This window comes from Podarcis tiliguerta (assembly GCF_965153285.1).
Source record: "Podarcis tiliguerta genome assembly, chromosome: Z".
Taxonomy (NCBI): Eukaryota; Metazoa; Chordata; class Lepidosauria; order Squamata; family Lacertidae; genus Podarcis; species Podarcis tiliguerta.
In genome coordinates, this window is record NC_139553.1 from 13,415,338 (window position 1) to 13,431,813 (window position 16,476).

The window sequence follows — 16,476 nt, forward strand, 5'->3', positions numbered from 1 at the left end:
GCAACGGATCTGAGGCCCCACTCCGGGGAGGGCGGCATTCCTCCGCCTCCTCCGCCAGAGGGATGTGTGAGCCTCCTCAGCCGGCCTCTGCGGAGTCCCACTTCATGAATGACTCTGTTGGAAGTACCTGGGCTGGCTCGGTAGCCGTCCTGAGCAGAGGAGAGATCTTCGCTCGCCACCCTGGCTGGAAACCCGCAGCGTGCCGGCGGCGGCACCCAGCGGAGAAACTTTCTGCAAACTCCTCAGCCGGGGTCTCGCTCGTGAAATCTCCAGCATGTCTCTCATGCTCAACAGCGCATATCAAGGTACGCATGGTGGTGCAATTGTGACTCTTGCGGGGATGGGGGGGGGGAGGCCCGGGGGGGGGGGTTATGTGGGAATTTGCAAGCGAGCTCTACAGCAACCGGAGATCCTTGCTGCGCGGTGTCCCGGAGGGCTGCTTCAAAATCCTCAAGACACCGGCGCCGCTGCCCGGGAGGATGTCACCTGCTCGCTAGTCCCAGAAGTTGAAGAACACCCAGAGGGTCACAGACACACCTAGGTTTACTACATGCTCCTTCTCTCTCTTTTATCCAGGAGGGAAAGCCTTTGGATTACTCAAAGCCAAGCAGCAAGGAAGGCTGGAAGAGATCAACAAGGTGGGAGCAATTCAATCGCAAGTTATTGGCTTACATTACTGCCTGCTCTAGGATGGGTGGCTCTTATCAATTTCAGTTCCTAATAATTGCATTCTTAAGTTTTGAGTTCTCCACATTTCCACACAGTTTGCTATTTCCTTTTTTAGGTCCTCGTGGAAATTCACCAGCATTTAGGAGCAAAGTGCATTTAAATGCAAAATGTGAATTTCTCTCAAATCCCTAATCCAGCTTTCCCCCCATCAGACTGATAGAGAGGCTTCCGAATGTCAGTGGTACGATGCTCCCTACCATCAGGCTTGCAGTCTAAAAGAACTAAGAGCACAGACCACTGATTCATCTAGCTCAGCATTGCATACACTGACTGGCAGCAGCTCTCCAGGGTTTCAGAGATGGAGCCTGAAATTGACAGACAGGGGCTGTGAAGCTAACGAAGCTGAAGCTTTAGGCCCCCTAATCCCAGAGGGGCCCAAGAAGCAACTAAGTATGTAACTGTGACTCTAATTTGAGGCACCTTGATTTGAGTCAAATTGATTAATTTTTTTGTACCCATTTCAACAATCCCAAAGTTTGAGAGTCAGAAGCACAGGTGTTGTAAAGGTGTGGTGATCTGTCATGGAACAACCCCATTGAAGAGGTTAACAGTGGTTACCTAAACCTCGTTTCTGGTTGCGAAGGGGCCGTCATGACAGTTCAAACTTCAGGGCCCCCAAAATGTAGGTCTGCCTGTTGACAGATCCATCCATCCCTTTACACATGTGCAAGCTATCTGTATACAAGTGCAGGTGTTTGTGGTGGTGCACGTGGGCTGAAGCTATTCAGAAATGTGTAGTGCAGATTAGAAGCCCTGCTGCACAACTGCTGAGTGTTCCCATGTACAGTATTCAAAAGCTGGGTCCCTGCCCCCAAAGCGCTTGCAGTCAACAGAGGCAAGGATAAGAGGAGAGGAAGCTACACAGGTGTGCATGCAAGGGTAGGGTCTTAGCTCAGTGGTAGAGCATCTGCCCTGCATGCAGGTTCAGTCCTCAGTGGCATCTCCAAGTAGGGCTGATAGTCCTTTGTCTGAAAGCCCAGAGCTGCTGCTAGTCAGTGCTGACAGTTCTGAGGTAGACGAAATAATAGTTTGACTCTGTACAAGCCAAGGCAGCATCCTAAGATGCCATTTATTCCTACCATTGCATGCAGAAGGTCCCAGGTTCAATCTCAATGGTTCCCCATCTTTGTGTTAAAAAGCTTTCCGCTGAGGATCCTGGCTCACAAAATCTCTCACCTCATTGCTGATGCAACCAAACAGATTTCAAAACAACCTCTGTTTAAGTGACAAAGTGATGTAACCATCAGCTTTGATTTTGGTGTTTCAGCCTGCAGGAGGTGGAAAAACCTGCTTTAGAATCTCTGGCTTATTCCCCACCTGTTTATATGGGAGGGGGGTCCTTAATGAAAGAGATTCCAATGTCATTGGGACTTCAGGAATGTCTGTCTCTGTTGATATGTGGATGTGCTGCTGTTTACCTCTTGCAAGATCACATAAGTACTAATTTACAGCTCTCTTTGACAACTGGTTTAGGTTGGGAGGATACTGTTGGGTTCATTTTGTGTGTGTGTGTGTGTGTGTGTGCGTGCGCAAGCAAAGGAAGTTCCCAGTGGAAACTGTGTGTGGCTGATTCATCAGCAAAGGAGCATTCCCCAAACTGGTGCCCTCCAAATGCTTTGAACTACAACTCCCATCAGCCTCTGCCAGCAATGCCACCAAATGATATTAAGATACAGTACATATTAAGAATTCCATCAAAGAATCCTGGGAACTGTAGTTTCCCTCTCAGAGTTCCCAACAGACTACATTTACCAGGATTATTTGGGGGAAGTCATATGCTTTAAACAATTGATGTGGGTCTGCCTTGATACATTGACCTTCCCAGAGTTCCCTGGGAAGAGGGACTGATTGTTAAACCACTCTGGGAATTTGAGTTCTGTGAGGGGAACAGGGGTCTCCTAACAACTCTCGGCACCCTTTATAAGCTACAGTTCCCAGGATGCTTGCACCCAGACTGTTTAAAAGTGGTATGATTCTGCTTTAAATGTACATTGCAGAAGGGGCCATTTCATTGAGTGGGATTCTGTGTTCAGGGCAGCTTCCCTGCCTGGCAGGAAAGCAAGATGAGCCTGTATCTTTTGCAATGTCCTATCACATATGGTGCTCCAAGGTTTCTTGTGCTCACATACCTCTTCCTGCCTTCATCCTCCTCCATCTCCTATCGCCCCACCAACTAGGCTTTAAGCATCCTCTGGTCTTAAGACTGGAGAGACCTGTCAGGAGTGAACACGGACTACTGGTACCAAATCGTATGGGAAACAGCCTTACTAGAAAAGCTACCCAACAGACTCAAAGGAGGGAAATAGAAGAAGACGCCTTCACCCCAGTATGGCTGCACTTTATCACATACACAGCCCAACAAGATGACAACAAGAACCCACCGACAACATACAAATCAATCCGGCTAACTTGACCCAAAACCCTACCCTCCACTTCACACTCGCAAACAAATCTAATTGCAGCCAACTAAACACAACCAGCCATGCCCTGGGCCCCCCACCCAACCTCTCTCACTACCAAGGAAATATAATAAATAAAAAGAAAGAGAACCTACCCAAACAACGCTGACATTAAAAACCCACATACATACTAAGTATAACAATGTGACTTTACCACTTCTCCCCCTTCTCTCCCTTCTTTTTTTCTTCTGCAACCTTATTCTGTATACGGTTGTACCTTGGCTCCCGAACGCCTTGGGAGTCGAATGTTTTGGTTCCCGAACAATCGAAAACCGGAAGTGAGTGTTCCAGTTTTCGAATGTTCTTTTGGAAACTGAACGTCCGATGGGGCTTCTGCGGCTTCCAATTGGCACCAGGAGCTTCCTGTAGCCAATCAGAAGCCATGTTTGGAAGTCGAACGTTTCGGAAGTCGAACAGACTTCCGGAATGGATTTTCTTCGACTTCTGAGGTACAACTGTACAACACCAATGACTCACATCATATGTAACTGATATAAATAAAACTTTACAACCTGAGAAAAGAGACAATAAATGTACTTTTGTAAACAAATAAAATATTTGAAAATAAATAAATAAATAAATAAATAAATAAATAAATAAGAAAGATTCTTTCTGCCTCTAGCCATTGAATGGAGATAATGGTTCTGGTTAAGGTAATTGGAGGAGTGGGGTGTTGAGAAGGGGTGAGAGAAAACACAAGGCTTGTCAAGGCTTCAGGATCTGCAAATACCTTTCCAATCTCAAATTAGTGGAGCTACTAACACAGGAGTAGACAAGGGCATTCCCAGAATATCTGTCTTTCTCTGAGAAAATATTGGAGGATCTGGAATTTTTCCTCCATGCACAGTCTCCCTCTTGGGATGGAGCAGGGATGAGACAGTTTTTTCATCCCGGGGGCCGCATTTCATTCTGGGCAACCCTCCAAGGGCCAAATGCCAGGGGTGGTTGGGGCCGGACACACAAGCAGGATGAACAATATTTGAGAATTTTTTTCCTTTGTACAGTTGGGCTAATTTGTGAGCACAAAAACCCATCTCTGTCCTCCACCCAGTGAGAGACATGATTGGAGTCTGAGGACGCATCCCAGCCAACCAGAAATACTAAAGGGGGTTACAAAGCAGAGCCAGTGCAGGATGAGGCCTGGGAAGAGGGCGTTCGGCTGAGACGGTATGGTAGAGAGATCCAGAGGCCCACATGTGGCCCCCTGGCCCCAAGGTTCCCCATGCCTGGGCTAGAAAGCATGAGTCAGAGTCATGTTTGTTATTACCTCTCCAGCTGTGCAGAGGCTCACAGTTGATCCTGCTCATAAAGCCTCCCAGATCACTGTGGAATATTTGACATTCCAGCCTTGTTGGGGATAGCATGGCAAGGTCGCCCCTGGGAGACAGCCAAGACCTTCTATGGGAAAGGCAGGAAGCTTCTCTCAGGCTCCTTCCAAGGCTCGACTGGCCACAGCACTTGGCAACCCTGCCTATGCCCAGCTCCTAACCTGGTCTCGGGTTCACAGCAGCAGGAGGGGCTTCCAAAGTGGGGCACATAACCTCTGACTCCATGCATGAAACCAGAGCCCTAAACTTGCGACTCTAGCTGAGCATTAACCAAGGAGACAGGAAGGGTGATTTTCAGGTACTGATTTCTCCAGCACCCATAGCTCTGTGGCAGAGTACCTACTTTTCAATTGAGAAGGTCCCAAGCTGAGGTGCTGGAGAGCTGCTGCCAGCCAAAGGTACCATTGGTGTGACTTCCTATATTCCTGGAAAGGGCCTGAGTGGTAGACCACCTGTGTTGCATGTCCCCAGTTCAATCCCCAGAATCTCTGGGTATTGGTGGGAGAGACCTTCCATCTGAGATACTGGGAGTGTAGCTGCCAGTCAGTGTAGGCAGCTGGTCTGACTCAGTAGAAAGCAGCTTCCTGTTGTTTAAGAAGGGCTGTAGCTCAGTGGTACAGCATCTGTTTTGCTTGCAGGTTCAACCCCTGGCATATCCGAGGAAAACTGAGAAAGACACCCCCCCCCAGTGTAATTCCATAGTGTCTGGCACTGGCTGGCAGCAGCTCTCCATGTTTTCAGACAGGGAATCTCTCCCAGCCCTACCCAGAGATGTCAGCAAACAAATGCTCTGCCTCTAAACTAAAATACTACCCCTGTCCTCATGGCACTAAATAAAGGGGTGATAAATGGAAGAAGCTGTCTCACATTGAGTCAGATCACTGGTTCATGTAGTTAAATATTGTCTGCACTGACTGGCAGCAGCTCTCCATGGTTTCAGACAAGAGTCTCTCCCAGCCCTACCTGGAGAGGCCAATGGGGACTGAACCTGGAACCTTTTGCTTGCAAAGTAGATGCTCTGCTACTGAGCCCCATCTCCAGAATCTTTCCTGAAGCCAAAATGGGAATTTACCAGGAACTTGTGCTCATCAATTTGGGACAGTTGGAAAACAGGCACCATTTAATCCAGAAGGTCGGCTCCTTTTCTTCCAAATAAATAAATAAAATTTTATTTATTTGGAAGAAAAGGGGCTGACCTTCTGACTGGCACTCATCTGACTGGCTTGCCCTAGCCACTCTGGACTGCTCCCAACAAAAATATTAAAAACACAATAAAACAACAAACATTGAAAACTTCCCCATGCAGCAGGGCTGCCTTCAGATGTCTTCTAAATCCATCTTGCCCGCCTGCCTCTCAAACAGAAGCCTGCTGTGCAGGACATGCTCATCCTGTGTGCTGGGTGTCATCCCATCAGAAGGTCCTGGTTCTGTGAGCAGAGAGGAGGACAAACCCAGAGCCAAATGGTGAGCAGATGTCGGTGATTTCTGCCATGTGGAATGTGTTGCTGGTGCCTGGGGGTGGGTGGGTGGGGGGGACAAACAGACTGGAGCCATTACATTCCATCAGGTTCCTAAGGGCTGGGAGGAAATTTGGAACAAGAGCCTCTGGCACGCAGCTGCAGAGGGAGCTGGCTGAGTGGGGGTCACCCAAGCAGCCTGGCCTGCACCCCACGGCACTCTTGCTCCTCTCCGCCCAGCGTAATACAAACAGAAACGGGAGCGAATATTCTGTGTCCGCATATTCATGCCACATCCAGAACAGATCTTGCAAATATGACCGGAGTTTGCTGCTTCCAGTCTGCAAGTGAGAAGAAGTGGTTATGTTTGTAAACACAACACCACCAACACAACTTGCATCACATTGAAACGAGTGGGGGGGGGAGCAATGACAACATCATTTACGTAAGTAGATAATTGTGTAATTTACATCACTTCACCACAACAGACAGCAAGAGAAATAATGGGAGTTTGGGGGCGAAAATGAACTCGGAGATGTCCTTGAGGGTTGAACCTGGAACCTTCCGCATGCAAACCAGTTGCTCTGTCATTGAACTGTGACCTTTCCCCCAGAAGTAAAATAGGATTCTAGTCCTCAAGGTCCTGGATAAAGAGTCGATTTTAAATGGGAGCCCAGAGAGCTGTCTTACCCTGAGTCATACCATTGGTTCGTCTAGCTGAGTGCTGTCTGCACTGATTGGCCACGGCGCTCCAGGGTTTCAGGCAGGAAACATTCTCTGGCTTACCTGGAGAGGCCAGGGATTGAACCTAGGAGCTTTTGCATGCATGGCAAAGGCTCTGTCAACGAATTACACCCTGCTGCTTCTCCAATTCAAATTGGTCTTCCAGAAGTACCAGTGTTATGTGGTATTAACCCATCTGAAGACTTTGTTATTACTTCCTTAAATGTATTGAATTCATTTCTCTCCCACCACCATTTCTTTCTCAGGAGTTTCTCTGTGACCCAAAGTTCAGCGATGAAGAGCATTTGGAGGAAAAACTTGCAGTTTTCAAAGGTACATTGTTTAAACTGAGAGTGGGTGACAAAAAGCAGCTGATGCTACTACATCTTGGGTGAACCAGAGTTAGGTGAACCAACTCTGACTCAGCCTATTTAATCCTTCTATCCCAATATGGCAGCAGCTCCACAATAACTGATACCGAGACCCTTTCAACTAAGGATGCAGGGGGCCAAACCAGGGAATTTCTACAAGCAAAGCGGGTGATTTACTACTGAGCCATGGCTACTCCACATATTCCCTGCACCTTCTAAGCATGGGCAGCCATAGATAGCACTCCAGCTGCCATCATTCCTGGCCATTGGCCATGCTAGCTGGGGCTGATGGGAGTTGGAGTCCAACTACAGTCAGAGATCCCCAGGAGATGGCTGGTGTATGGTAACTAGGATGGACTCCACTGTCAATTTTAGTTTCTCTAAGTTTCTCATTTTTGTCCAGTCGTAAATTCAGTTCTCTACATTTCTGTAGTAGCTGGATGTTTTTTAAAAAAACAAAACAAAAAAACACTCATCAGCATTTTAGTGTAAATTTATCCTATTTTTTCTGCACACTTTTGAATACTATACACATTTTTTGCCATAAATTCCCCCTCCTGCAATATATTTCTATCTATTATTTTCACAAATAAATGCATTTTTTTTATTTTTGCAAATCTCTTCCAATATATGCATTTTGCACATACCCTCTGGTTCTGCTTTGCAACATACAGAGAAGTGCTATTTTCAGAAACATACAGAGAAGTACTAATTTCAGAAATGTGAATTTGGGTGAACAAAACCCGATTTCTCCTCCGTCCCAAAACTTGTACCCAGCCCTTCAGAGAGCAACTCAAGCTGAAAGCCTCTCTTAGGTTTACATGCCCTGCCCACTCTCCGCACTGATTGAAGACCTTTAAATGTAAGACAATCCACTAAAAGCTTCTGTTTGAGGGCCTCCAGAATCTTAAGAGGTGGCCTTTGTCCATATGGAAAAGCTGGCTTTGGAAGCAGGTTCCTCAGCCACAAGCCACCATAGTCTTGCAATAACTCTTTGGCAATAGTGTCAGGGTGTGGGAGAGGATCGCAAATCTTTGGGTCAGGGCTTTGGGACAGCTGCTTCCTTGCCTCTTTTTGACACGGAGGTTTCTGAGAAACAGATGTGATTTAGGAATCTGTGTTTTTTGGGTTGGTTTTTTGTTTTGTTTTGTTGGCCTCACTTTATTTCCTTTGCCTGGGGACTCTGGAGTGTACACAGATATGTTTCTGTTTAGGATTTAGCCTGAGGTGGGGACAGTGGCCCAAATTGACCTAGTTCTTTCCCCCCACGCTGGGCCTGGGGGATTCTGCAAGAACCGCACACGGTTATTGTGGTTCCACATGGATCCCTATGAAATTACTGGTTTCCCTTTTGGCAAAACAATCATCGCAGAGTGAGCCATTGCACTCAACATCTAGTCTGAAAATTTAGGGACCAAGGACTACTGATGGCTCTAAGTTCACTGGGTCCATCATTTTCAATGGGTCTTCTCTGTGAGTAGGACTAGCTTTGGTCACAATCTGCAATGCATATCTGTTTGTCATTTCTTCACTATACAACTTTCACTGCCCTTCTTTGCCCTGGCTTTCGACACTTGAGATATGTGTGTTCAGGGCCCACCCTCTTCCTGTCACTGTAATCTGTTTTAACTGTTTTTAATTTTTAATTGTTTTAACTTGACCTTGTACCTGCTAGTGAAGGGCGGGTAATATATTTAACAATGCTGCTTCTAATTTCTCAACCCACCCTACAGCTGTGTCCTTGTGGTGTGGGTGGGTTTTTTATTTCTTGCATTTTCATTTGTTTGTTTTTAAGCAAGGCCTGAAACATACACAGATAGATTTCCCCCTCTGAATAAGCCTTTCTTCAAACATTGTGGCTGGTGGGTCGCCAGTTTGTGGGTTCCTCTAACCCGAGCCCACAACTTGCCTTCATTCTGCTGCTCCCTGGCCTTCCATGTTTTCGTCATGTCGATTCCAGCTCCCGTTCAGCCTAGAGTCGCTCAGGCTGCTGCCAAACGCCTTCACCGGGTCTCCCAACAATCACCCTGTTGTTCTGGCCTCCTTCTCCCCCGCTGGGCATGAGAAGTTGCAAGAGCCCCTCTGCAGAATTGGCATTTGTGTCAAAGCTATTTGTGTCTGTCCGTGTGCGTACTAAGGCAAGATTTTGCCCCATTGAACGGGGGATGAAAGACGGAACCTTTGGACCCTACACAGGAAAGCTTAGACTGCTGAGAAGGGGCTTGAGGAAGGGGAGGGTTTTTTGTTTTTGTTTTAAAAAAGCATGTCTTGTTCACTGCTGTGCTTCCGAAACTGGATTCTCAATGGACAGAAATAGATTTGGGGGTGGGGGACAACAACACACAGAGAGCAACTTAGAACCGGGTTACACAAATAACAGGCTGTGCCGTTAGTTGATCAAGAGTGGCGTTGTGGGGAATCACACAACTGAATGCTTCTCTATACTGTACTACCAAAAGAAAACCCTGTCACATAGAAAGCTGGAGTATCAGTAAGAGACATTCTAACCTAGCAATCTAAAGGGTATGCTAACTTTCTAGATTCAAGGATCAGGTGCTATAAGAACAGCCCTCCGGCATCAAGCCCGTAGACAACTCCCTATTAAAACCAGCTGTTAATCCAGAACTGGAATCTTCATTTCTAAGGGAAATAGCTCAGTGATAGAGAATATCCTTTGCATGCAGAAAGTCCCAGGTTCGATTCCCTGCATTTCCAGGGAGGCCTGGGAATTTCCTGTGCCTGAAACCTTGGCGAGCCACTGCCAGTCAGAGCAGACAGTACTAAGCTAGATGGACTATTGGTCCGACTCAACATAAGGCAGCTTCTTACACTCATCAGGAGCATCTATAGCCTAGTGGCAGAGCATCTGCGCTGCATGCATAAGGTCCCGGGTTCAATGCCTGGCATCTCCAAGGAGGGTTAAGAGTGACATCCTGCCTTAAACCCGAGAGCTGCTGTCAGTCAGTGTAGACAATACTGAGCTAGATGAACCAATGGCATCTTTCCATGTTCCTGTCTGTATCTGGAGTTTCTGAGAATTGAACATGGGGCCTTCTGCATGCATATCATGTGCTCTATTGGTGGTACCTTATAGTGTTAGAGAGTGGGGTATATTTAATGTGAAGGAAGCCATGCAATTGAATCAGGAAAGCCAAGAAGCTCTGGAAGTGATTCTCCAGGATTCCCAGCTAGACCTAGGGAAAAAATGCTGCTGGTTTAGGTAAGGCTGGATTGTGCTTTTGCCCATCAGTGTGGTCACCAGCTTCAGAAAAGGACCCAATCACCCCAGAGTATGCCACAGGTAATAATAAACCGTAAGGAAATGAAGGAAGACATCTTTTTGCAATTCTGCCCTGTGTTTATCACATGCGGTAGCACTTCTGTTCTGCTGCAGTTCATCTCCTGCCCAAAAACTATGCTATTCCTCTTGTGTTCTGTTGCAGTGAAATTACAAAACTTCACTGCACAATTGCCTTTGCAATATCCTAGCCCATTCATTTCAATGCAAGGGGGAATGCAGTGCAAAGGGGGGGGGCATGTGTGGGTCTATTTTTTTAACATAATCAATTACATATCATTAGTGGACTAAAAGCAGCAACAATAAATACCACTTGCATTCACTGGATTTATTTCCGTTCCAGACATGGTACAAATAAGCGAACATTGGCAATTTCTGCTCCTGCTTTGTCAGAATTCTCTAACATCCCTAGAGCAGTTCTGTCCCACCTCCAAGAAAAGCCTCTGAATGGGGTCCCTAATTAGAGCCTCTAAACTGCCATGTGGGCTAATTGGGTTGTCGTGGTACGTTTGGGCCTGTCTTAAAGGGCCTTTGTGATTCTACATGGCACCCATTTCACACACGCAAGCACACACACACAACCCCATCGAGGGAGGGGGTACTTTCTGACTGGTCCACAGAATATGCCTGCCAGCCTCCTTTTTTGTGACATGGGCTAAGTGCCCAATGAGGATGATAGCTATCAAGTGGCTTAGTTTTTAAGCCTGAAACCAAGGTCCCAAAAGGAAAAAGAAATAAAAGGAAGAATTATTACAGGGCTCTAAGTTGGGGAAGGTTACTTAAAAAGAAAAGGAGAGAAAAGAAAGCAGCAAGAGGAAATCTGTCAGGGGAATTTTCCAGCAGGGTGGGAAGTGGTGCTGTTGATTATTCTATCGGACCTCTAACCAGAAAACAAAAATGTGGATTTTGCAAACGCAGAGAGATAGATGGGCTTGCAAGGTTTTGTATGCTTTGGAAGACTTACTGGCACCAACCTCCAAGTAAACAGGCAGCAAGGCTGCAGTCTCTACAGATGCCAACCTGGGCACAAGTTCTACAGATCTCACAGGGTCCTTCTACAATCGGCCAAAATAGACATGGCGTGAAAGGTCCATGAAAGGGATCTTCCCTTATATTTTCTTTCCAACAGGTACACAGGACCCTGAAGGAGTGATGGACAAATAAGTCAGTTTCTTTTTCCATTTACTCCAATTATAAGTTCAGTTCACCACATTCCCACATCTGTTTTTGTTTACTTTTTTTTTTTTTTTTTTGAGAAGGGCTCGAAAAACACACCAGCATCTTCCTTATATGCAGAAATTGCCAGGTTCAATCCCCAGCATCTCCAAGAGGGCTTGCAAGGAATCCCTGCATGAAAACCCAGGTAGCTGCTGCCCGTCAGTGTAAGACAGTACTGAGCTAGATGGACCCAATGGTCTGGCTTTGTATCAGGCAGCTTCCTATGTTCCACATGTGCAATCCTCCTCATATACATATTTTTGCAAGCAATTCCCCTTAATGGAATGCATTTTTGTGTGTCTTTTCTTTTCGGCCTGAGAACTGCACTGCAAAATTCGAGGGAAGAGCAAATTTTGAAGGGTAACGGGGTTTCGGTTTGCAAATTGCAGATTCAGAAAGGTTTGTGTTCAAGTGATAGCCAGACAATTTATTTCTCTTCCCTATTGTGATGCTGTTTTGAAGACAAGTGGAGGTGGCAGGGTGGCAGGTGGAAGTTTTGATTGTGATAACATGTTCCTTTTATTTTATAGAAAAGTACATGGAGTTCGACCTGAACAACCAAGGTGAAATTGGTGAGTGGCTTCTGTTAAAATTTGCAAAGCTTCCACTCCTGTGTTATGCTGAGCCTTCTTAATGGGGGTGCAGAGGTGTGGAACCTTTTTGACCTAGTGGACCAGGTTGTCATTTTCCCCACTTCGGTGGAACAATCCACCAGCTAACCATCTGATGGCAATTGATTGGCAGGTGGGTTGTTCCTAACACCTGTCAGAGGTAGCTTGATGGGGATGGGGGTAGATACTGTACAAGTATGATGCATGGGGTGTTTACTCTTGCTTTCTACAGGGTTTGGATGCATGAGCCAGTTCTACCTAGGAATTGGCTAGCATGCCTGAACCAAGAAGGGCTGAACACAAGAACACAGAAAAAATGGCTTGCTGAGCCAAACAGCGTGTCCTGGCAGGCCAATTCTGACCTATGGGCCAGAGGTTCTCTACAACCCTTGGTATAGTGGATCCCTGAATCCCATCCACTGTATACATTTAATTATTATTGACCTGCCTGTGTGTATTGACTTACCTGGTTTCTAAGATCAGTGGACAAGGCCCTCCTGGTAGTCCCTCTTCAATGTGACGTTCATGGTGTGGGGCACCAAGAAAGGGCCTTTTCAGTGGCAGCTCCTTGTTTGTGAAACTCCCTCCTTACTGAGGTGTGTCTGGCCCCATCTCTTCATCATTTAAAGTGGCTGGTTAATATGCAGATTTTTTTGGTTGACATTTGGAGGAGGTGAGGCCTGATTGTGCAAGTGTTCTTTAGTGATTTGATATGTATTTTTAAGGATTGTGTTATTTTATGGATTTAAAAAATCTGTCTGCCTGTTGTAAGCCACCCTGTGGCTTGTGCAGAGGTTTTTGAATTCTCTAAAATATATAAATTAATGCTATTATCAGTGCTCATTTTCTAGAAAAAGAGGTGCCGGAACTCACCGTAAATATCTCCCTTGTTCTCTTATAATGGCAATGGTGCCCACCTGAGAGGGCCGGAACTGAGTTCCAGTGAGTTCTGGCTTGAAAAAAATATGCCCTGGCTATTATTATGGTAGCCATCATTGCCATTCAGAATCGACTAGGCACAGTTGGTTCTAAGGAATCTTCTAGAGTGGAGGGGGAACGGTCTCCCATGCCTAATCCATCTCTATCAGGCACTGTAAAGTCATGCCCCTCATTGTCTATACCACTCATCACCCCTTGTTATCATTCCTTGTAGATCTGATGTCAGTGAAAAGGATGATGGAGAAGCTGGGAGCCCCCAAAACCCACCTGGAGCTGAAGAAAATGATCTCGGAAATCACTGGAGGTGTTAGCGACACCATCTCTTACCAAGATTTTGTCAACCTGATGCTTGGGAAACGGTCCGCAGTCCTCAAGTTGTGAGTATCCATAATAAGAGGGAAGGAAGAGAGGTTTGTTTTGGGGTGGCTGAGCTCCAGTGGAGGCTAGCCCATCAGGGCAGATAGGTCACTGCCCCACTTAGCATTATGATTGGCACAGCGCCATCTGACCCTGAAGTGGAAAGAACCCTGAGAGCAAGACTCATAGTATCATAGAATCGTAGAATTGGAAGGTATCCCAAGGGTCATCTAGTCCAACCGCCCTGCAATGCAGGAATCTGAGCTGAAGCATCCATGGCAGCACCTCAAATAGCTCCGCTTGCACAGCTTGCTCCAAGGGAAAGCTGGAGGTTGATTGAGGCCTTATCACTCCCTCCAACCAGATTACCTCTCCCATCCTAGGCTCTGCCCCTCACACCTGAGAGGCACGACTTCTCAAAGGGAGAAGCTCCTAAAGGCAAGTGCGTCTCCCTCTCTCTGTGTGGCTTCTTGCTTGCGGTGTTCCTTGCGCTGTTAGACAGGTGCTGTGGATCGGGAAGTACGTGACCCCTCACCCATGTAACTTGGGCTCAGGGGAAGGCATCTGTGAGTGCCCTGGCTTAGGGTTTTGAATTTGGTGACTGAAACCAGGCTCTGTTCTTCAGCCAGCAGAACATCAGTCCCACTCTTAGCCAGCTCATCTTCTGCCATTACTGAGTTTTGCTTGCTGCTCAGGGCTGAGGCCTTGACTGCTGCAATCTTTTGCTTTCTGGCCTTAGGACCGGAGGAAGCTGCCTTACCCAGAATCAGACCTTTGGTTCATCTAGCTCAAAACAGTACTGTCTACACTAACTGGCAGCGGCTGAACAGGGTTTTTTTCCCTTCCCCCAGCCTCCACAGCTGGAGGTAGCAATGCTTCTGAATGACAGCTGCCGGAAAACACAGGAGGGGAGAGGGCTCTTGTGCTCCGATTCTGCTTGCAGGTTTCCCACAGGCATATGGGTGTCCACTATGAGAACAGAATGCTGGATCAGGGGGGACATTGGCCTGATCCTGAACGGCTCTTCTTAGATCCTCAAGTCTTTGCAACTAGGCTGTGAGAATCCCGGAGGCATATGATTGGCCCCTGTGGGAAACTGAATCCTGGACTCGGCAAAACCTTTCGGCCTGGTGCATCAGGGCTCTTTCTTATCTCCTCATGTTACCCTCCTTCTCAAGTTGGCTTCTGTCTCTGTTTGCTGAGGAATAGAGGAGGCCAGTTTTCTCTCCCCCACTCCTGTCCCTATACCGACATGAATAGCCCTCAGAAGACACAGGTCCCTTTTTCAGAAATGAGCACGCAAACAAGCCACTCATTGTCTCTGGCCTCCTGTCTCGGTTTCCGCTCCCGTTCCAGAAGCCGACTCCCCATCTGCAAACAATAGACAGTGAGGGCCGAGGTAGCTGTTGAAGTGCCCACGGCTGTGAGTGTGTGAAGTGGTGCCTGTTGCAAAGCCTTCTGGGATATTTCCGTCCATTTACTGAGTTTCCCCTTCAGCCTGTTAATTCAAAGGCTGACCAGTGGGGTGGGGCAAAATGCAATAGCTACAGCCATGAGACTTTCAAGCGGCATGTTTTTGTTTTAGGAAGGGATGGTGGCTGACCCACCACTGTGCATTTCCTTGGGGAGGGGGCAGCTCTAGGTCTGAGGGAGGGTCTGGCAAAAGAGTCTCTGGCAGGCCATGAGCCTGTATCTGGCAGTGGTGGAGAACAGCAGCAGTAAAAGGAGAACGAGGTGGCTTGGCATCGCCATGGTGATTTCCCACAATGCCTCTGCTGCAATGTGGCTCCAGAGTAAGGGTGGGGAACTGCAGGCCCAGGGGCCAAGTTGTTGTGGCCCTTGGGCTGAAGAAGATTCTCCACCTGTGTGCCAGCTGGGCCTACCTTGCAGGCTTGTTTGGAGGGATTCCAATGTAACCCATGTGAACAGATCTAAACACTCTTTTGAATATCTATACTGCATACTAAGACCCTAAAATGCAACGCATTGTTTTCATAAGAAGCAGCATTTTTATACTGTTATTAAAAATAGCAGTTTATGACCATGAGTGTGCCTAGCAAAAGTACACCATAAACTTCTAACGGGACACAGAGGATAAAGAGTTGTTTATCTTGCTTCGTTTGCATCAAGTGGTTCAGTGATAAGATTGTTTCCTCCTCTTGTTGCTCCCCCTGGGAGCAGGATGGATCACTTTGCATTCACACCCCAAACAGAATTTGAGCCAAAGTTTTGGAGTGGAGGATTCTGGGGTGACTCCTAGTGACCAATATTGCCCTCTGCTGGCTAATACGAGATAAACACAAGTTTCATTTAAGGACATAATACTACAGTGGTACCTCAGGTTACAGACGCTTCAGCTTACAGACTCCGCTAACCCAGAAATAGTACCTCAGGTTAAGAACTTTGCTTCAGGATGAGAACAGAAATCGCGCGGTGGCGGCACAGCAGCAGCGGGAGGCCCCATTAGCTAAAGTGGTGCTTCAGGTTAAGAACAGTTTCAGGTTAAGAATGGACCTCCAGAACGAATTAAGTACATAACCAGAGGTATCACTGTATTATTATTACCTTTATATCTATATTTTTGAAAGTTGGCTATGCAGCTGGGTGCTTCTTCAGATATCGTAATCAATGCATGATGGTTCCCGAGATCAAGGAGTGCTGACTTCAGATCTGCAATGATTCTTTGCTCACTGAGAATTCCCAAGCAACACGTGACTGGCAGGTTGCTAGTCATTACATTTGTACCCCAGCTCTTCCTAACAGGTTTTCTTCTGTTGTTTCTTTGCTTTTCTTTCAGGGTCATGATGTTTGAAGGAAAAGCCAACGAAAGCAACCCAAAGCTTTCAGGTCCACCTCCTGAGAGAGATATCTCCAGTCTTCCTTGAAAGGAAAATGAGCCCCTCAGAGCTTACCTTGTACGCTTTCATATTGCTCACCAGAGCGGTTTTACCTGGGCTTCCTGCTGCATTGCTTTGATACTGGACAG

At 46.9% G+C, this 16,476-nt stretch overlaps 2 protein-coding genes across 2 annotated transcripts in view; both read left to right on the forward strand.

Moving 5' to 3' along the window:
- LOC310669594 (uncharacterized protein) overlaps nucleotides 1–16,476 on the forward strand; it is a 570,356-nt gene that overhangs the window by 127,570 nt on the left and 426,310 nt on the right. The gene's annotated exons all lie outside the window — the stretch shown is intronic.
- Nucleotides 62–16,428, forward strand: AIF1L (allograft inflammatory factor 1 like). Its single transcript, XM_083424144.1, has 6 exons — nucleotides 62–305; nucleotides 577–638; nucleotides 6,963–7,029; nucleotides 12,114–12,155; nucleotides 13,348–13,510; nucleotides 16,288–16,428. Exons 1-6 carry the CDS (start codon nucleotides 275–277, stop codon nucleotides 16,373–16,375), a joined length of 453 nt encoding a protein of 150 aa, XP_083280270.1. The 5' UTR covers nucleotides 62–274; the 3' UTR covers nucleotides 16,376–16,428.

Coding starts and splice junctions, on each gene's coding strand:
- AIF1L (XM_083424144.1), top strand. CDS start 275: ATGTCTCTCATGCTCAACAGCGCATATCAAG. Junction 12,156..13,347: donor GAACAACCAAGGTGAAATTG/GTGAGTGGCTTC, acceptor CATTCCTTGTAG/ATCTGATGTCAGTGAAAAGG. Junction 13,511..16,287: donor CGGTCCGCAGTCCTCAAGTT/GTGAGTATCCAT, acceptor CTTTTCTTTCAG/GGTCATGATGTTTGAAGGAA.